Genomic DNA, 22,804 nt, shown 5'->3' on the forward strand with positions numbered 1-22,804 from the left:
ACATACAGTTTACGCAGTTTATACTCCAGAACTGGAATCATTGTCAGTTCCTGGAAAACACCATCAAGTTTTCTGGCTGAATGAAGAAGGCCCTTTGGGGATAGAGGTATAGGACCAATTTTACCAAGAAGTTAACACAAGTTGATGGGTGTGGGGAGCCCATCCGGATGGTCAAATGGCCCAAGGTTCCTGGTCAAAATGAGGAGGCCAGAAGGACATGTAAATGAGGAGACCTAATAAAATCAAGTTGGGTCTTGTTTCCTTTCAGCGCTTCAACCATGGCATGTATTTTGAAGCAGAGGGGCACCAAAAGCAGAACCATCTTAGCTTTGGAGGAGCATATTTGAAAATGGTCAGAACAAAATTTAGCCTTCCTAGCAGTTGTGCCCCTAAAGGTGAGTTTGAATCAGATAGCCAATGTTCTATGCAAAAGGAAGGAGTCAGAATGGAGCCTGAACTAAGTGGTTTTTCAAATGATTTAGAATGATTGAGGAGTTCCCCAAGTGGATCTATTCACAAGTCAGGCAAATATGAAGGTTCCGGACTTCTTTTCCCTTTACAGAAGGGATCAGGCTTTAGGGTTAGATGCAATGGCCCATGCTTGGTCTGTATCATCTGTGCTATGCATTCCCTCCTTTTCAGTTGATTCATCTTGTCCTGAATAAGAAACCATAGCTTTCATTCTGATAGCCTCCTCCTGCCCAAAAAGATTGTAGTTATCAACTTTACTAAGCCTGCCAACCAAGTCTTTGGGATGTTGCCAATCAGGGAGGATCTGCTCACACAAGGCCTCCTCTTCCATTCATAAATCAAGTCACCTCACACTAGCAGCCTGGTTTCTGGATCTACTTATCCGAGCTCCTAGTTTTCCCCCCAGCCCGTGCCCTCCCCCCCCCATCCTCTCCATCACGACTAGCAACGCCACCATCAATCCCACCCCACACGCCAAAGTCCTGGGTGTCACCCTGGACTCAAACCTTTCCTTCCAACCTCATGTCCAATCACTATCAAAGTCATGCAGGCTCCACCTCTGCAACATCTCCAAGATACGTACGTTCCTCACCCCAGACGCTACTAAACAACTCGTACACTCCCTCATTATCTCACGTCTGGACTACTGCAACTCCCTTCTCACTGGCCTACCCAAACAAATGGTATCCCCACTCCAGTCTATCCTGAACTCAGCGGCTAGACTCATTCACCTCACCAACCGCTCCACATCTGCCTCCCCCCTATGCCAATCCCTTCACTGCCCAACACATTAAATTCAAACTACTAACTCTGACATACAAAGCCATTCACAACGCTGCCCCAAACTACCTCACCGACCTGATACCCAAATACCACCCTACCCGTGCCCTTCGTTCCTCACAGGACCTCCTACTCTCTAGCTCCCTGGTCTCCTCCTCCCATGCCCGACTGCAGGACTTCTCCAGGACTTCCCTCATCCTCTGGAACTCCCTACCCCAATCCATCAGACTGTCACCTACCCTCCTCACCTTCAGGCGCACCCTGAAAAACCCATCTCATCAGGGAAGCCTACCCCACCATCACCTAACAACCGAACTCCTCCACTCCACCTACCACTCCATCCCCCACAGCCACTTCCTCCTGTACCACTATCCCCTCCCTCCTGGATTGTAAGCTTGAAAGAGCAGGACCCTCGAACCCCTTGTGTATTGTATTGTTACTGTATTGTCTCATGTTCTGTCCCCCACTATAATGTACAGCGCTGAGCAAACCCTTTGGCACTATATAAATACTGTATAATAATAATACTGAGAAAGAAAGGTTTATCAGGAAAGCTCATTACGACCTTACTGGTTAGAAGAACATCACAAGAGATATTTACTTCAAGATTTGGAAGCGTTTCAATTCACGGTGTGTGTCAAAAAGATTTGCTCTTCAGGATACAGTATCTATTTCAGAGTTTCTCCATGAAAGAATGGAAAAGGGGTTAGCGTTTAGCACCCTGAAAGGTCAGGAGGCAAAACAAAGCATTTTTCTTGAAAGAACTTTGTCACAGGACTTAATTGTAAGGTTCTTTAAAGCTCTGGCCTGACCTCCAGCACACACTAATTGTTATTTCTAGAAGGAGACCCCCATCCTCCAGCACAAATACTTTGGCCTCCTCCTGTATCTTTACCATAACCTATAATCTCCAGTTCTGTCTTCAGATACTCAAAATGTTTAGATGGTATCAAAAGATTTTGAGACTAATTTTGTAACACACCAACAGACAGCAGCACAAGACCTCATGCAAAGTCACAGGGAGCACTAACCTTCATAAGTCAGTGAGCCAAAAGACATTGTCCTGTGTACATTGAGCTGTGCAACTGGTGCTATTCTGACCACATGCGTTACCACATCTGCTGTTTCATCATAGACATCAAGTTAGAACAAAGAGCAAATGTGAAATTCTGTGTGAAATGAGGCACATCTGCCGCAGAAACATTTTCTATGATTTGGCAAGTTTACGGCAATGCTACAATAAGTCCCTTGAGGTGTTTTTAAGTGGAAGAACATCACTGGAAGTCAATGAGAGATCAGGAAAACCTTCAATGAGCTTAACCCCCGAAAATGTTGAAATTACGAAACCATTCAGACACGTGTGCATTATGATTGTTGGGGAACAATCCACAGCATTGCTGCCATTTTTGGTGTGTCACAGTTCAGGTAATTCTCACGTGTGGTTTGAACATGTGCCGTGTTGCAGCCAAGTTCATCCCCAGGATGCAATGATCTCACTTTCGCACTCACTCACTATTCTGGCCACGTGCGTTGCCACGTCTGCTGTTTCATCATGGACAGCAAGTTAGAATAAAGATGGATGGATGGCATAACTTGTTATAAATTGTATTTAAAAGTATTCAATGTGACTTCTGTTTATGTGACTGTATTGCAGTTTTACAAAATTATTCACAGAATTAAATTCAGTTTTGGAATGAAATACAACACCGCTTCTGTCAGTTATGTCAGCTGTATGTTGGCTAACCATTAGTAGGACAGCATAGTCTCCATTTTTCCATAATAGCAGAATTGACAAGTTGGAAATTGTTTGGTAGAAAGTTACGTTAGAAATGTTTGACCGAGAGTGAAAGTATTACAAAACAAAAAACACCCTTATTGGATGTTCCAGCAGATTGGAAAGAGTTTTCTACCACAGATACTGCAGACTACTGACATTGACCCCGGTTCCAAAATACAAAATAAAAAGAAATCCATTAAGTTTCCAACTCAGCCTAACCCAAGTGTAGAGTTATTTGTCAAATGAATGGTGGAGGAAATGGAGAATATGGCCTTAGGATCCATCCCATGAAATCTGACTGTTGAACAAGATCGAACCCTTAGAAGACCAGAAAAGAGAGGAATGACCTAGTTATAAAACCCTCAGATAAAGGTGGAGGAAATGGAGACTATGGCCTTAGGATCCATCCCATGAAATCTGACTGTTGAACAAGATCGAACCCTTAGAAGACCAGAAAAGAGAGGAATGACCTAGTTATAAAACCCTCAGATAAAGGTGGAGGAAATGGAGACTATGGCCTTAGGATCCATCCCATGAAATCTGACTGTTGAACAAGATCGAACCCTTAGAAGACCAGAAAAGAGAGGAATGACCTAGTTATAAAACCCTCAGATAAAGAAGGGAATGATGTGGTAATGAGTAATGAACAATACATAAGGATGTGTCTGAAAATTCTTAATCACAATCAATACCAATCACTCCATATGAAGCCTCCTTTGTCCTCTCTCCGAAAGTAATATCCTGAGTGTAACAGTCAGGAAAATGTCTTTTTTTTCAGATTTTCCTAAATATATGCATAGAGATCTCTCCAATCTGAAAATAAAATGAATGATTGATGATTGTCTGGATTATTAGATTGGGAGATTCTTTCTGATATCAGAGAGATGTACATGAAGACATTCCATGGAAACCAGTGAAGAATAAGTGATTCTCCTGACTCATTCATTCCTTTTCCCATTTATAGAAAGACCGCCTAGAAACTTCAATCTAACTCTATCAATCTTTGTAATTTCAGAGCATAAAATAGTTTCTAAACTTTTATACCTGTATATGGTAATGTGCATATTTCTATTTTCCCTTCAAAGCTGCACAAATATGTGAGAAATGTTCATTACACCGACCCAGACGAAGGCGAGATCTACTTTGTCAAGAGAAGAGAAGTTCCAAGCGATCTTATTTTACAAATTTGGGTTGGTGTAAATAAAACACATTTTTATCATATCCCAATTTCCACTATCCAGGGCCCAGATTATGTGCCTGAAAGACTTCCTAAACTGAGTAATCCCATCTTCTGGAAACGAGGCAAAGTAAGAATTGACTTGATCATTTCCTGTTTATATCATTTGCTGAGGATGTTCATAATTCAGATTTATAGGGACTTTTGTTAGCCTTATGTTGGGATATACTAGCCAATGTGCCTGTTCATGAGTGGGGTCATCCATGGCGTTGTTAAAGGTTGTTGATTGCGGTAATTCTGTGTATGTGAAAGTTCCTTGTAAAACATGTCATTTCTATGTTATGTGTGTGTGTGCTCTGGAATAAAGTGATAGAGGGGGTATTGAGGGCTGTACAACTCATGGGGCACATGTGACACATATGGCATGGGATATCATTATAAAAGAACAGATTAGCAGCAATGCATCCAATGGAGGCCTCGGGAAGATCAGGATGTCCCTATAATGTCATTAGTATTCTATGAAAAGTATAAAAGCAACACGAATGGCTAGAAAAGACATTTAACTTGGTGCCGGTTTAAGTTTTCCATGTTTTAGTGAACATAAATCTCGAAGAACCTGCAAAGCTCCTAGAGGAGTGTCTGGGATAAATGGTGTCTGATGTAATGGGACCAAACAGGACGAGTTCTTCTAGCTGGTGTCAGAATATATTCAGTGATAGTATTAGGGGGGACAGTTGTGGGATATTATTAGGGGTGACAGTTGTGAGATATTATTAGGGGGGGGACAGTTGTGGGATATTATTAGGGGGGACAGTTGTGGGATATTATTAGGGGGGACAGTTGTGAGATATTATTAGGGGGGACAGTTGTGGGATATTATTATGGGGACAGTTGTGAGATATTATTAGGGATGACAGTTGTGGGATATTATTAGGGGGGACAGTTGTGAGATATTATTAGGGGGGACAGTTGTGAGATATTATTAGGGGGGGCAGTTGTGGGATATTATTAGGGGGGACAGTTTTGGGATATTATTAGGGGTGACAGTTGTGAGATATTATTAGGGGGGGACAGTTGTGGGATATTATTATGGGGACAGTTGTGAGATATTATTAGGGATGACAGTTGTGGGATATTATTAGGGGGGACAGTTTTGGGATATTATTAGGGGTGACAGTTGTGGGATATTATTAGGGGCGACAGTTGTGAGATATTATTAGGGGGGGCAGTTGTGGGATATTATTAGGGGGGACAGTTGTGGGATATTATTAGGGGAGCAGTTGTGGGATATTATTAGGGGGGAAAGTTGTGAGATATTATTAGGGGGGACAGTTGTGAGATATTATTAGGGGGGGCAGTTGTGGGATATTATTAGGGGGGACAGTTGTGGGATATTATTAGGGGGGGCAGTTGTGAGATATTATTAGGGGTGACAGTTGTGAGATATTATTAGGGGGGGCAGTTGTGGGATATTATTAGGGGGGACAGTTGTGAGATAATATTAGGGGTGACAGTTGTGGGATATTATTAGGGGGGACAGTTGTGGGATATTATTAGGGGTGACAGTTGTGAGATATTATTAGGGGGGGCAGTTGTGGGATATTATTAGGGGGGACAGTTGTGGGATATTATTAGGGGGGACAGTTGTGAGATAATATTAGGGGTGACATTTGTGGGATATTATTAGGGGGGACAGTTGTGGGATATTATTAGGGGGGGGGCAGTTGTGGGATATTATTAGGGGGGACAGTTGTGGGATATTATTAGGGGGGACAGTTGTGAGATATTATTAGGGGGGGGCAGTTGTGGGATATTATTAGGGGGGACAGTTGTGAGATAATATTAGGGGTGACAGTTGTGGGATATTATTAGGGGGGACAGTTGTGGGATATTATTAGGGGGACAGTTGTGGGATATTATTAGGGGGGGCAGTTGTGGGATATTATTAGGGGGGACAGTTGTGAGATAATATTAGGGGTGACAGTTGTGGGATATTATTAGGGGTGACAGTTGTGAGATATTATTAGGGGTGACAGTTGTGAGATATTATTAGGGGGGACAGTTGTGGGATATTATTAGGGGTGACAGTTGTGGGATAATATTAGGGGTGACATTTGTGGGATATTATTAGGGGGGACAGTTGTGGGATATTATTAGGGGGGGGGGGCAGTTGTGGGATATTATTAGGGGGGACAGTTGTAGGATATTATTAGGGGGGACAGTTGTGGGATATTATTAGGGGGACAGTTGTGGGATATTATTAGGGGGGGCAGTTGTGGGATATTATTAGGGGGGACAGTTGTGGGATATTATTAGGGGGGAAAGTTGTGGGATATTATTAGGGGGACAGTTGTGGGATATTATTAGGGGGGGCAGTTGTGGGATATTATTAGGGGGGACAGTTGTGAGATAATATTAGGGGTGACAGTTGTGGGATATTATTAGGGGGGACAGTTGTGGGATATTATTAGGGGGGACAGTTGTGAGATAATATTAGGGGTGACATTTGTGGGATATTATTAGGGGGGGCAGTTGTGGGATATTATTAGGGGGGGGCAGTTGTGGGATATTATTAGGGGGGACAGTTGTGGGATATTATTAGGGGGGACAGTTGTGAGATAATATTAGGGGTGACATTTGTGGGATATTATTAGGGGGGGCAGTTGTGGGATATTATTAGGGGGGGGGGCAGTTGTGGGATATTATTAGGGGGGACAGTTGTGGGATATTATTAGGGGGGACAGTTGTGAGATATTATTAGGGGGGGGCAGTTGTGGGATATTATTAGGGGGGACAGTTGTGAGATAATATTAGGGGTGACAGTTGTGGGATATTATTAGGGGGGACAGTTGTGGGATATTATTAGGGGGACAGTTGTGGGATATTATTAGGGGGGGCAGTTGTGGGATATTATTAGGGGGGACAGTTGTGAGATAATATTAGGGGTGACAGTTGTGGGATATTATTAGGGGTGACAGTTGTGAGATATTATTAGGGGTGACAGTTGTGAGATATTATTAGGGGGGACAGTTGTGGGATATTATTAGGGGGGACAGTTGTGGGATATTATTAGGGGGACAGTTGTGGGATATTATTAGGGGGGGCAGTTGTGGGATATTATTAGGGGGGACAGTTGTGAGATAATATTAGGGGTGACAGTTGTGGGATATTATTAGGGGGGACAGTTGTGGGATATTATTAGGGGGACAGTTGTGGGATATTATTAGGGGTGACAGTTTTGGAATATTATTAGGGGGGAGCTGTTAGATACTATTGGGGGGGGGGGCAGTTGTGGGATATTATTAGTGGTGATAGTTGTGAGATATTATTATGGGGGGGCAGTTGTGGGATATTATTAGGGGGGGCAGTTGTGAGATATTATTAGGGGGGGCAGTTGTGAGATATTATTATGGGGGACAGTTGTGGGATATTATTAGGGATGAGAGTTGTGAGATATTATTAGGGATGAGAGTTGTGGGATATTATTATGGGGGGGCAGTTGTGGGATATTATTAGGGGGGGCAGTTGTGAGATATTATTATGGGGGACAGTTGTGGGATATTATTAGGGATGAGAGTTGTGGGATATTATTAGGGGGGGGCAGTTGTGAGATATTATTAGGGATGAGAGTTGTGGGATATTATTAGGGATGAGAGTTGTGGGATATTATTAGGGGGGCAGTTGTGAGATATTATTAGGGATGAGAGTTGTGTGATATTATTAGGGGGGCAGTTGGTGGGAGATTCTGAGCAGTGACTGATGTCATTATGGGATAGTTTTAGATACATTGATACAGACATTGGTGAGAGGAGACCTGTCATGAACCCAGTGCCACCAGAAGTAGAAGTCCTAAAGACAGTCGTGTGCAGATTATGGAGCTATAAGAAGATCAGTGACAGATCAGATGCATTAAACCTTCACATCGGCAAGGTCAGAGGGGTAGGCTGCACATTTTCTGCCCTCCCTTTGCTGGTCACCCAAAATTAATGCTAGGATAAGGATCTTATAGGAATTTTTAGAAGGGCCCTTTGCAATTTTTCTTGCCATTTTTCTTAAAGGGAAAATACACTTTAAAAATTGTACAGTACTGTCCCAAAAAAGGCAAGAGAGCCACCTCATACCAGACCCTTATCTAGGTATGCAGCCTGGGTAGCCAAGAAAGGGAAAGCAACAAGCATGTAGCCCCAATCCTGAACCTAGACTATATACTGTACACCCCCATTACAAGGCACCCTGTCCTTTTGTTTAGGGGACAAGGACATTATCCCCAAAGCTTGAGAATAATGGGGCCCCCAGATACTCCAGCCCCACGCGTGAAAAACTATGGGGTACACAGCATTCCTTGTTACTAATTCACACAAAATGTATAATATAAATAAAAAACAAAAAGTCCCTAATAATAAAAAAGTCTCCTGATATAAATGTGATGTCAGTTACATCATCTAGCAATGTGGATCCTCGTCCGTCATGACTGTCCACCATCGTCATAACCTGCCAACTTGACAACCCATCCTCTGATGGTGTTAAAACAGAACTAAAGTCTCCAATTAAAAAACTGCAAGCAGGCAGGCTCTTTTTTGCAGCAGAGACAAGCAATGTGTCTAACTCCATAAAATAAACCTACCTGTCTGCTCATACTCTACTTTAAAATGTATCCCAAGCTGTGCATTTGAAGCTCAATTTACATTCTAGCACAGATCCTGGGTGCGCATGCACAGGAGTGATGTCACCCTGCATGAGCCAATGAAGACAGTCACAGCCTGGCAGCCAGAAGAAGCCAGGTGGAAGATGCTAGTGAGGGAACTCAGAATGTTGAAGGAGAAGCAAGTATTGCCAACTCTATAGGGAGCTAAATCCAAACCTAATTGAAATTACTGGGAGCATGATGTTAAAAATCAGCGCAGGCCATTTTTTAGGCTAATAACCAAGGGATTATCAAATAAATGACACGAGGTGCTGGGTACTGTCCTGAGCAACATGTGGCGAAGAATAAAAATGTTTTAAACATTTATTTTGGCGTTGAGCAGCAATTTTAATAATACTTAAAGTGAAGCAAAAAATTCCCATTGAGAAGCAGCATGTGGAAACATGCCAAAGCACCATCATGCAGCTAAAACTTTATTGGCCGATGTTGGATTGACATGGCAGAAAGAAAAATTAACAATTTTTTACAAGTTGGAAACGGCTGCATAAATATTTGGGGTTAAATGTTGTTAGCTCCAAAGCTTCATAATCCAACACGAATATGGATGCAGAATGCAGGATTGAGCCTGTAAAAAGTTGAGGAAGTTGAGAAATTAGATATGCAAACCACCACTACTCTTGCTGTATAGCTCGCCTACCATTAGAGATGTTCCAAATGTACCTGGGTTCGGTTTGAGACAGGTTTGGTGAACATTACTGAAGTTCAGGGGCTGAATCTGAACCCCACTGAAGTCAATCTGAATCCCAGCTGATGGCTTTGAGAGGAAGCTGATTGTTTGGTACATCCACTGGGACTGCGGTATGGTCATGTACAATGGTTGGCTGCTCTGATGTCACCGTATGTCAGTGCTGACAACCATTGTTTCTGATCACCGCCATAGGAGTACAATGCCACTATACCAGTGCTGCCAGTCAGTGTCCCCAAACACCACCACGCCAATCTTCAGTGTCTCTAATGACTGCCACACCAGTCCCAGTGTCGCCTTAAGGCTTTCTTCACATGTCTGAGGCTCTCTAAAGGACAGGAGAATTTGAGAGGTGAAGAAGAGGCATTGTATCACCTCCTCACTACTGCAATAACCCCTTGGACCTTGCACAAGTGCCCCAATTCCCTGGAATATGTTGAGTTCAGCAGGAGTACAAGGGATATAATTTCTAACACAACTGCAAAGTAATTTATGCCCCTAGAAAGCCTGAAGGTTCTCCTTGGATCTGTGGCCTCTCTATGTAGCTAGGCTGTGAAAAAGTCTCACACATGTGATACCAGCATACTTGGGAAAAGTGGCAAAATGTGTTTGGAGTGTAATTATAAGTACTTCTATAATACAGTATGTGTTAGAAATATCTTATTCATTGACAACTTTGGGTAAAAAATTAATTTTCATTTCATTCCACATTTTCCAAAAACGTATGGCAAAAAAATTGTATCTACATACTTTGGAGGAGTAGCAGAATTTTGGGGTGTAACTGTAAGTTTGCCTATGTCGTGTGTGAGAAAAACGTGTTAAATGACAACTTTGTAGAAATAAAGTTTTATTTTCTTAATTTTTCTCCAAAAAAGGTGACAAAAAATTATAACTTCAAAAAACTCGCCATGCATTTTACTAAATACCTTGGACTGTCTACTTTCCAAAAAGGGGTGATTTTCGGGTATTTGTACAATATATATTTATATATATATATATATTGTGACAGTAGGCAGGTAAAATCACCTGGTTGCGTCCAGGATGGCCGATACATTTGTCCGCGATTTCGGCTTTATGTGGATTTGTTCCACTAGAGGGAAGTGCTGAGCCCTTCAGCAGTGAGGTAATGAGCCCAACTGAAGGTAGTGGGCTCATTGGGGCCTCTATAAAACTTCCCAGCCTGCTTAGGGAGTTGCTCCATCCTGGAACCAGTTTTGTAACTGAGTAGACTGGGGAGCATCATACCTGTCTGTTCGGTGAGACAAACGCCTGTGTGGCTAGCCTCAAATTAACAGGGAGATAGGGCCTGGGTGTAGCACAAGGCTGCACCTAGTTGATAGCTAGGGAAGCGTTTTGTATAGTAAGTGGCCAAGGTGGCAATGATTTATTTTCATGTTTCTTTTTAGTTTGATTTTTTTCTCTTGTAAATAGTGTAAATAAATTGCCCCTTTGTTTTTTTCACCTACACTGCTGTTTTGCTGTGCCTGTTTTGTGTTGTGAACTCACCCAGGGGGTCACACACACCTGCTGCCGAGCAAACCCTGTTACAATATATATATATTTATTTATCGTACATCACGGGACACAAAGCAGACTATTCATGTCTGTGTGAGTTATATGCTACCTATAGGTGAATGGACACTGGCCAACCAATCAGAGAGGAGTCCTCCCCTATATAACCCCTCCTACACAGGAAGTACCTTAGTTTTTTGCCAGTGTCTGTAAGGTGGATGGTCATTGTAGGTGTTGCTTGTGCTCCTGGAGCATACTCATGGTCTAAGACAGTTCCTCGGAGAATCATGGAATTTAATTGGATCCATTCAGAAAGCTGTTAGCCAAAATGAATGGTACCCAAGCCTCACTGGAGAAGGAGAAGAATCCTCTGTATTTTGTCTGTAATGCAGGCGTATGGCATTGGACTCATAACTGGAACCCCCCGCAGGATTGAGTTTGACCAAGGGGTTTTCCAGCAGGGTGCTGTACAGGTCCAAGGCACTGGCCCCACAGTATGGAGACTGAATCTTTGAAGGTTTATGAGACGAGTCCGCTGTGATGAGTGAAGGTTGGACTTATGGTGTAAGGCTGAGTCCTGCGGTGGGAATGGTAAGATGCCTCCTCTTTTTCGCTTTTTTAAACAAGAGAAAGGAAAATGGAATTCCAAGGAATATCTGATTGCCTCTTGGGGGATCAGGAAGGAATTCTTTCCCCTGCAGGAGCAAATTGGATCGTCCTTTGCTGGGTTTTTTTGCCTGTGTGTATAGGATTATAACTTTTTTTTTGTTGTTGTTATGGTTTAACTGGATGGACTTTTGTCTTTTTTCAGCCAGACTAACTATGTAACTATGTAAAATGGAGGTACTTCCTGTATAGGAGGAGTTATATAGGGGAGGACTCCTTCCTGATTGGCCAGTGTCCATTTACCTATAGGTGGCATATAACCCACATAGTCATGAATAGCATGCTCTGTATCCCGTGATGTACTCCAAGAAATAGGTTTTACAGGTAAGTATGTAGAAAAGATCCATATATATATACTGTATATACATAAATTGTTTTTTCATTACTTACTGTAATTTTCCTTTCCTGGATCCTCCTCATGTCAGCCTACAACCAGTCAGCTCCTCCCTCTCTGACCCCTCCAGAACAACCTTTTGACTGGCCTATAAAGTGTGGCTGTATCCCTCAGTCAGTGTTCAATATGTCACAGCTTGCGACTGAGACTGGTCCATGAATCTCTGACTCAGGTGGTCTGCCAATCCCAGAAGGTAGGATGCTGCTAAAGATCTGACATTCCTTTCTTCCCATAAGAAAATCTAACATGCTATACCCAGGAGTGGCAAGTTTCTTGTACCGCCTTGATGGGCTATGTAGGCTACTGTGGTCCGATTGTCAGAAAGAATTTTCAGTGCTCACTTACACAACAGAGACTGGAATGCTAGCACAGTGCATAGAATGGCTTCTAGCTTCTAGATCCTCTGGGTCCACCTCTTCCCCAGTATACACGATTCTCCAGCAACAGCCTCCGGGGATGAAAAAGTAAGAGGGTTCAGATGCTGGGTAGGGGCAAGCTTAGGGTGCAACCTTGGTCAGATTCTGCCAACCCTATCATGCCATCTTCAGCTGTAACATTGAACACGCAAGTTTCTCTGCCCAGTTGCTGGAACAGAAGACATTTACCCCTAGACACCTTTGCAAAATTCCTGATTTTACAGTTGTTTTATGAATCACTAGTCCTCTGTAAGTGTTCAAAAAGGTATGCAATAATGTAGGCAAAACAATGCCACACAGTGTTACAGCTTGTTTCTGGGGGATTGAAGCCATACAAGGAGCGATTGTGTCAGTTTTGTATAGGTAGGCCAAGAGGTGGCTACCCTCATGCCATCTTGTGTGTTGAGTTATTTTGAGGGGACAGCAAATTTACATGATATACAAGCAGATAGAATCAAATACTTACAAAAATGTATGGGGTGGACTCACTTCTGGGAGGTGACCCTCAACATCCCAAAACTAAGGCCAAAGAGTCACTCTCAATATTCCAAAACTAAGGCCAAAGGGTCACCCTCAACGTTCCAAAACTAAGGCCAAAGGGTCACCCTCAACATTCCAAAACTAAGGCCAAAGGGTCACCCTCAACGTTCCAAAACTAAGGCCAAAGGGTCACCCTCAACATTCCAAAACTAAGGCCAATGGGTCACCCTTAACATTTTAAAACTAAGGCCAAAGGGTCACCCTCAACATTCCAAAACTAAGGCCAAAGGGTCACCCTCAACATTCCAAAACTAAGGCCAAAGGGTCACCCTCAACATTCCAAAACTAAGGCCAAAGGGTCACCCTCAACATTCCAAAACTAAGGCCAAAGGGTCACCCTCAACATTCCAAAACAAAGGTCAAAGGGTCACCCTCAACATTCCAAAACTAAGGCCATAGGGTCACCCTCAACATTCCAAAACTAAGGCCAAAGGGTCACCCTCAACATTCCAAAACTAAGGCCATAGGGTCACCCTCAACATTCCAAAATTAAGGCCATAGATTCACCCTCAACATTCCAAAACTAAGACCAAAGGGTCACCATCAACTTTCCAAAACTAAAAAGAATGCAATAAGAATTGCAAGCATGCAATCAGGGCAGCTAAATTAGATTATGAGAGACACATTGCAGAGAAGAATAAAAATAAATCCAAGTTATGTAAAGAAAAAGGAAGGGATGAATAAACATGACAGTCATTTTATTACCAGTATATTGAATATACCCTTATTGCTGACAGAGACCAATGTTCAAAAATACTAGAAAAACCTAACATGAACAAATCACCAGGACTGGGTGGCTTACACCCCAGAGATCTCAAAGAACTTGTTATAACCAGACCATTGTTTCTAACAAAAGAAATTATGAAAACCCCAAAATACCACCCCTGAAACCAAAGCTAATTTTTAAAGGGAAGTAAAAAAAAGAAAAAAAAAAGCTGTTTAACCTAAAATAGTGGCTCTATAAACATACAATAGACATCAATAAACACCCCAAATAAATGAGAAACCCCAAAATACTGCCTCCTGAATGGACCTCCAACCTGCAGAATTTACCTTGAACCCGTGGTGGAGGCAAACCTGAACCTTATTCCTATTTGTAACATTTAGTTTGTATCGCCTCACGAGATATGATGGACATTTACAAATAATAATAATAATATCTGATTTCAGGTTCCGATATCTCGATGCTCAGATCCCTGTTTACCCGGCAGCAGAAAAAAGTTTGGATCTTCCATACATAAATGCTGCTATGAGTGCGTCCCGTGTCCGGAAGGAGAGATATCCAACATTTCCGGTACGGTTTGTATTTGTTAGTAAGGGATTGTTGGACGGGGCAGATGTTATCGCTGTAGCTACAGTGTATGTCAGGGAATAAGACGTAGGAAGTGCGTCTCTACAATGTGAGCACATTTCCCCAGGTTTCCCTGCAATACAGAAATATACCTGTTGATCCTGCCAGAAATGCACTCACCTCATAGTTCCTGCTGTCGGCACAGAAGTTTGTGGCCTGAAATCAAAAGAAATGGTGTCAGCCCTGCCCAAGTGTATTTCGCTATTGCTGCTACTACTGCTACTACCACTACTACTGCGACAACTACTGAATCCCTCCCTTCTCATTTTTCATCAAAAGGTGTTTTTGCATGGTATATTTAAAGTGGACCTGTCATAGACGAACTGGTGTACATGAATCAATTCCCGATATGTCGCAATGCACAGCAATATGTAGGAGGAGGGCAAAAGGGTTAATATAGATAATCATCGTGTTCAATATAGAATAGTTTGGCCCATCTCCTTATCACCGCGAGACCTACTATTTCCAGCCATTGGAAATGAGACCTTCCCCCAATATACAGGATGTCATGTGGTTGAAAGAATAAACACACAAAGCCATTTTCAGGTAATGCTACCTTACAAAAAAAAGAGATTTTTATTCTTTTTGGAACCATGGCTTGCATACTCGAAAGCCTCTAAATTCTTAAAAGAACAATTTCTGAAATTCTCTTCAAAAGTGATGAACACTACAGACCATTAACTACTTAAATACCTCCCTATAGCCGGTATACTGCTACAGGGCGGCACCTGCGCGTAGAATCATACATATATACGCCATTTTGCACTTCCAGGTAGGGGGCGCGCATGAGCCATACTCGTGTCGCTATTCACGGCCACGGATGTCAATCATTGGGTCCTGGCCGGTAATTACCCGCCGGCGCACAGTGATTACTGAGCATCTCCAACGGGGAAGAAGTTGTTTTGTTTACAAACAGTCCACTTCCCTGTCGGCTCGGGCACACTGCACAGCACAGCCATCCAAAGCAGTGTGCTTACAGTGAAGAACACACCCCCGCCCCCTAGTAAAACACTCCCAGCACACAGTTAACCCTTTGATTGCCCCTCACATTAACCCCTTCCTGCCCAGCGCCATTAATAGTGTCAGTGTTTTTTTTTAGCACTGATCACAGTATTGGTGTCACTGGTGTCATTGGTGTCTTCTGCCAGTACTCCTGGCTCCTCTCTGTTCAGAGCCTCTTTATGAAACAGCTTCTTATGGGGACACCCATGTGGGCTCGCTCACGAGTTCCACTATCTGCATCAAACTTCACCCATAGACATAGACAGTGACACTCAGCACCGTACTCCCCACCCCCAGCTCCCTCATCACTGGCCTTGATTGACAACAGTGGGAACCAATGGCTCCCACTGCCCCAGCAAAGCCAGTGAGACCGGGAAGTGAGGGGAAAGAAGAGCCACAGATGTGAACAGTGCTGGATCGAATGAGGGCTCAGGTAAGTAAAAGGAGGGCGTGAGGGAGAGATATTGATGCCTAAGCATTTGTTACCTTAAGGCAAGGAATGCATTAATGTAAAAAATATTTCAGCCTTATAACAACGTATACATTTAGATTTGGAATAATTGAAAAAAAAGGATATAAAAATATATCTTAAATGAATGAATCTCTTTAACATTTTAATATTATATATTTAGATAATTTAGTTGTTACTATATTTATTTATTTCAGGTACTCGGGCAGCACAGTGGCTAAATGGTTAGCACTTCCGCCTGGCAGAACTAAGGTTGTTGGTTCAAATCCCAGCCACGGCACCTCCTGCCTGGAATTTGCATGTTCTCCCTGTGCCTGCGTGGGTTTCCTCCTACACTCCAAAGACATGCTGGTAGGTTAATTGGATTCTGTCTAAATTGTCCCTAGTATGTGTATGTATGAATGTGAGTTAGGGACTTTAGATTGTATGCCCCTTGAGGGTTAGGGACTGATGTGAATGTACAATATATATGTAAAGTGCTGTGTAAATGGACAGCGATATATAAGTACCTGAAATAAATACAATAATACTTATAGTGCCATTAATTTACACAGCACTTTACATACATATTGTACATTCACATCAGTCCCTAACCCTCAAGGGGCTTAAAATCTAAGGTCCCTAACTTACATTCATACATACACATACCAGGGCCAATTTAGACAGGAGGCAATGAACTCAGAGAAAACCCACACAGGCACAGGGAGAACATGTAAACTCCAGGCAGGTAGTTCCGTGGTTGGGAATCAAGACGAAGACCTTAATGATGCTAGCCAGAAGTGCTAATCACTTATCCATATTTTATTTCCTCTCCCATAATGCACTGATGGAAATCCCATTGCTAGCTGTGAGACAACACAAGACAATTCATTTCCTCAGAAGCTCTGACCCCGATGCTCATTGTATTTGTATCGTTCTTCCTGCAGACAGTGAAAACTGCATGAAATGTTCTGATGAAGAATGGCCAAATGAGAAGAAGGATCGGTGTGTTCCAAGAGTGGTGGAATTTCTCTCCTACACTGATGACACCATTGTTCCAGTATTTTCAGCTGTCTCCATCCTCTGTTGTCTTCTGACTGGTTTAATATTGGGGATATTTATACATTACCAGGACACCCCCATTGTTAAAGCCAATAACCGGAACCTGAGCTATCTTCTCCTGGTCTCCATCATGCTGAGCTTCCTCTGTGTATTCTTGTTCCTCGGCCATCCAGTAGATGTGACCTGCATGCTGCGTGTCACCTCTTTTGGTGTCATCTTCTCAGTTGCCGTCTCTTCTCTGCTTGCCAAAAGTATCATGGTGTGTATTGCTTTTAAAGCCACCAAACCTGGGAGTCCCTGGAGGAAATGGATGGGAACCAAACTGCCCAATTGTATCATTTGTGTCTTCTCATTGGTCCAAGTCATAATATGTGTTACTTGGTTGTCTATTTCTCCCCCCTTCCAGGATCAGGACATTCACTCTTATCAGGGGAAGATCATCATTCAGTGTAATGAGGGTTCAGTTATCGGCTTCTACTCTGTCCTGGGATATATGGGGCTTCTGGCAGCTGTGAGCTTCATTATCGCTTTTATGGCCAGGACATTACCGGACAGTTTTAATGAGGCCAAGTACATCACCTTCAGCATGCTGGTGTTCTGCAGTGTCTGGATTGCCATGATCCCGGCCTATCTGAGCACCAGAGGGAAATACATGGTGGCTGTGGAGGTCTTTGCTATAATGGCATCAAGTTCTGCACTTCTTGGCTGTATATTCTTCCCAAAATGTTACATAATTCTGCTCAGACCTGACCTGAATACAAAGACAGTTATCCGCTAATGTGTGAGGAGCAACACTGGGTTACCTGTAGTCATAGCTTTATCTCTATTATTGGTAATTTTAGTATTTTACTAGTATATTGATAATGAACAATGTTAAATATAAATCTTCAATGAAGAAGAATCACAGAGACCAGAGGGGAGCAAAGTATCCAAAACATCCTAAAACGTCAGATACCAGAACCACCCATCACTCTTCCAGAGAAGGAAGACTTCACTAACCACCTTCCCGGAAAATAAATATTCAACATGTTTTTTTATATGCTGACTGTGATGTCATTTTTTTATTGTCAGGGTCACATTAATTATATTGTATGTAGATGTATCCGGCTATATTAATAAATATATTGGTATATAATAAATATGTCGGTATATTCAAATATAATTTTTAATATTAGTTACAGTTGATGAGATCATGTTCCTAGTTCAGATTTTAATTTATAAGCTGATAATAATATCCGGATATTTTCTTTATAGGACCCAATTAAAAATCTTTCTCCTTGTATGAATGCCTCTGAAAATTGCTGCCACAAGGGAGGATTCGGCTTCCCCACACAATGCTGCAGAGACAACACTCCTACCCCAGACCTCGCCAGATCCTGATAGGAAAACTTTCTTAAGCTAAAAACAGGTTCCAAGAGCTCACCGATCAATCAGAGGTTTTATTCTGAAGAAAACATTAAACATCAGAATTACAACAACCACAGAGCTTCATGTATTTTGCACTAGATTTTCTTATTCATAAGGACCCCATAAGACAGATATCTGCATCTTCAAGATCTTCTAGTCAGATGTGTCAAAGAAAAAGATAAAAAGAATAAGAAGTAACTGTGACGGGAGTCACTTTGGGTGGGGGGCCCATAGAACCCAGGTCACTTTGGAGAGGTGGGGAGACCCCTGTCTCAGCTCCCCATATCCCTCTTATGTGTAAATCACCCTGTGCCTGTTAGTTGTACGGGGTGATCTGTCCTAATATTGGGGTGGGGGGTTGTTGATTGTTCTATTGTGTGTCTGGCTTGGGAGCAAACTATTATGGGATGTATGTGTTTACGTGTATTAGCTTAGTGGGCGGTGTCTCCAGCAGCCCTCCCTCCTGATGGGACTGTCTGCTGGTGTGAAGTTTGAATACCTTTGTGTCTCTTGTTGATAAGTGTAGATTGCCCCACCCTGTGTCATTATGCAGAGAGGGGGGATTTGTCCCCTGAGTGTATAAAAGCCAGTTCGAGTTTGAAATAAAGAGTTCCATGTTCAGACAGACTGGTGTCGTCTAGTCTTGTATGGTCTGCTGTGGTGTCTGTGGTCGGTGTTCGGACCTGGAAGCTGTATTCTAACGGAAGTACCCAAGCGCAGACTGGGTCAGTTCCATTACAGTAACACCCACCCCCCCTCCCCGAGTCCCTTCCTATAAGTATTCAAATCATATACACTAAGAACAATGCAGCATAAAATAAATATATATATAACCCCCCCGCCAAAAAAAAAAATATTTTATTAATCAGTATTCCTCTAATAAAAAGAATCATTCTTACACAAAACATATTAAATGTGCAAATAGTAAAGTGCCAAGCAGTGTAGGATGAATACATAGATCTCCAATGATTGAACATACAAGAACTCATCCCACAATAAAAGTGCCGAAGAATGTGCAAAATGATGAAATCCCCTTAAATCATGTGAAACGTGAAAATCAAGTCCCTCACAATACTAAGTGTAATAGATCCCCCCCTCCTCAGTGACATGGAATAAACTCGCTCCTTTGTGTTCTTTAGCAATCTCTTCATGAACCCCCCAATCTGTCATCCACCCACTTTATAAGTCTGACCTCTTCAATGGATAAGTCGGTCATAGAGCACTTGTTGTATATAAAACATCAGGCGGGTAACTCGGATCCAAAGAGACAAATGAAAGTCAGTCACACATGAAACAAAAGCACACTTTTCTATAGAGAAGCCCTGCTGCAAAAAATCAGTTCAGTATAAAAGAGAGGTCCTATCAATACGAAATAATCATCAATAAACCCAAAAAAGGAATACAAACATACACTTCTCCTGAAACAAGAGCCAGAAGAAAGGGAAGCAATGCAGTAAAAAATACTGATCTCTAACGGTGCCTTCCCCACCCCTCTAAAGCATGCGCACATCACTCCCATACTTAAAAAGCCCTCCCTGGACCCCACCAACCTGAACAACTTAAGACCCATCTCTCTGCTGCCATTTACCTCTAAACTATTAGAACGCTTAGTCTACAATCGTCTGAGCTCCCACCTCACCGACAACAACCTTCTTGACCCTTTACAGTCTGGCTTTCGCTCTCTCCACTCCACTGAAACTGCCCTACTAAAGCTCACTAATGATCTACTAACTGCTAAAACCAATGGCCACTACTCCGTACTCTTACTACTTGACCTTTCTGTGGCCTTTGATACTGCTGACCATCCCCTCCTCCTCAAAAACTCCACTCTCTTGGCCTCCGAGACTCTGCTCTCTCTTGGTTCTCCTCCTACCTATCGCAGCGCTCCTTCAGCGTTACCTATAATTCTGTCTCCTCTTCTCCACTCCCTCTTTCTGTAGGGGTCACTCAAGGTTCTGTCCTTGGACCCCTACTCTTCTCCATCTACATCGCCTCCCTTGGTCACTTGATAAACTCCCATGGCTTCAAGTACCATCTCTATGCTGATGACACACAGATCTATCTTTCTACTCCTCACCTCACCCCTTCAGTCTCCTCTCGCATTACTAACCTACTAAGTGATATATCGGCATGGATGTCACTCCACTTCCTCAAACTCAATCTTTCCAAAACGAAGCTCATACTATTCCCTCCAGCCTGTGCCCCCTCCCCTGACTTCTCCATCAAGATCAATAACACAACAATCAGTCCCTCCCCTCATGTCAGGGTACTAGGTGTAATCCTAGACTCCCATCTGTCCTTTTAGCCCCAAATCCAATTGCTGTCCAAATCTTGTAGACTTCACCTCCGCAACATCTCCAAGATACGCCCGTTCTTAACCTCGGAAACTACTAAGCAACTTATTCACTCCCTTGTTATCTCTCGCCTAGACTATTGTAACTCCCTCCTCATTGGCCGACCTCATCGCAGGCTATCCCCTCTTCAGTCTATCATGAATGCTGCTGCCAGACTCATCCACCTTACTAAGCATTCCGTATCTGCCACCCCTCTCTGCCAATCCCTCCACTGGCTTCCACTCAGTGTCCTCCATCTCTCTCTGCCAATCCCTCCACTGGCCTCCACTCAGTGTCCTCCACCCCTCTCTTCCGATCCCTCCATTGGCTTCCCATTGCCCAATGGATACAATTCAAAACAATAACATATAAAGCCATTTATAACTCTGCCCCCAATTACATCTCCAATCTTGTCTCGAGATATCACCCAAACCATCCTCTCCGCTCCTCCCATGACCTCCTGCTCTCTAGCTCCCTTGTCTTCTCCTCCCATGCTTGTCTCCAGGATTTCTCCAGAGCTTCTCCTATCCTCTGGAACTCTCTACCCCAATTTATCAGACTATCGTCTACTCTGCTCACATTTAGGCGATCTCTGAAAACCTATCTCTTCAGGGAAGCTTATCCTGCCCTCAGCTAATAATGGAATCTTCTACTCCTCCTACCAGTTCATCCTCCACAGTTACTACCTTTTGTACTACTAGCCCCTCCCTCTTAGATTGTAAACTCCAAGGAGCAGGACTCTCCTAACCCTCTTGTATTGAACTGTATTGTTGCTGTATTGTCTCCCGTTATATTGTAAAGTGCTGAGCAAACTGTTGGCACCATAAATCCTGTATAATAATAATAATAATAATAATAATCGTTGCCTGGTAGAGGTGATGGCTACAAGGAATATCACCTAGGGGAGAGTAGCGAGAGGAGGGGCTCTAATGGGTTACAAAGATCATTTCTGAAGCCCAGAGAGAACCAGATTTCCATGGATGAAATGAACAGTGGCCCCTCTGTGCTATCTGCACATTGGAGAGGGTGGGAGACCTTAAAAGGACTGATGAACAGGACCTATGTACAGAGACCAGATCTTCACCAGAGACCCCACAAAAGGCAGAACCTTCACCTTTGATAGTAGTGAGAGCCACTGTCCAGACCCAGTCATTTCCCACCATCACTGTTTTGTGGTGGTTTATATTTTTATTAACATTTTGTAAAGAATATATTTTACCATTTTCCTTTTTTTATATACTGTATATATTTTACATTATTTTATTTTTTCCTTGTAAGGCTGTTCCTGTTCAAGCCAACCATGGCAGGGAAGGCAAGGCTACAACTAAAAAGCTTTCATAGTCTTCTACTAAAAGTCTTCATAGCTTTGGGTTAGTGGGTGTGATGGATGTACCATTGACTGGAGGTGACCAGTATGTACTTGAGGTGCTAGACTGCCCAACTGTACATATCATGTAAGGGAAGGTGTTGACAATTGAAGAGTTATCTAACAGGCAGTTGTTGAGGACAGATGTTGGTCCTTAAAATGATTTTTGGTTGTACAGATCTGTGCACACAGGCAGGACACATAAGAAAATGTCCCCCAACACTGCAATCCAAAGAATTCAAGCATGGAAATATAAATCCAACCACTTAAATGTGGAATGTGTGTTCCTTGCTAAAGAACATTATTTGGTATCAGGTTGTTATGGGTAAAGTTCTGCTTTAACCACTTCCGTCCAGCCCATGTACATAAACGGCCAGACGGGAGCAGTGTAGGAGTGGGTTGCCGTTTGTAAATGGGCTCCTCATTCAATGCCTGTGCGCGCTCCCTGGGAACGCGCGGCACCAAAATACGGTGCTCGCTGTACCTCTGTGTGAGGTCCCGATCATGAGATCACTGATTGGCCAATCAGTGATCACATGAATAGTAGGAAGCAAGATGTCACTTCCTGACATCATTGCTTACAACTTGTGAAATCTGTGAATGATCACAGAGATCACATGGTACAGGGCTAATCACAACAGCCTTGTACCATGTGACAAGCTGTGACCAATCACAGCTTGCACAGTATTGCACAACAATGCAGCCAGAGAGA

The 22,804-nt window shown here is 42.9% G+C and overlaps 1 protein-coding gene across 1 annotated transcript in view; it reads left to right on the top strand.

Moving 5' to 3' along the window:
- The window catches only part of LOC149452307 (vomeronasal type-2 receptor 26-like), a 54,728-nt gene extending 36,641 nt beyond the window's left edge, over nt 1-18,087 (top strand). The window contains exons 4-6 of the mRNA XM_089689526.1: nt 4,114-4,335; nt 14,294-14,417; nt 16,872-18,087. Coding sequence (XP_089545652.1) covers nt 4,114-4,335; nt 14,294-14,417; nt 16,872-17,764 — 1,239 coding nt within the window. The 3' untranslated portion in view covers nt 17,765-18,087. The remainder of the gene's footprint in view (nt 1-4,113; nt 4,336-14,293; nt 14,418-16,871) is intronic.
- Nucleotides 18,088-22,804: the final 4,717 nt, after the last annotated feature.

This window comes from Staurois parvus, unplaced genomic scaffold (assembly GCF_062004578.1).
Source record: "Staurois parvus isolate SC_StPar_1 unplaced genomic scaffold, SC_StPar_1.0 ptg000483l, whole genome shotgun sequence".
Classification (NCBI taxonomy): Eukaryota; Metazoa; Chordata; class Amphibia; order Anura; family Ranidae; genus Staurois; species Staurois parvus.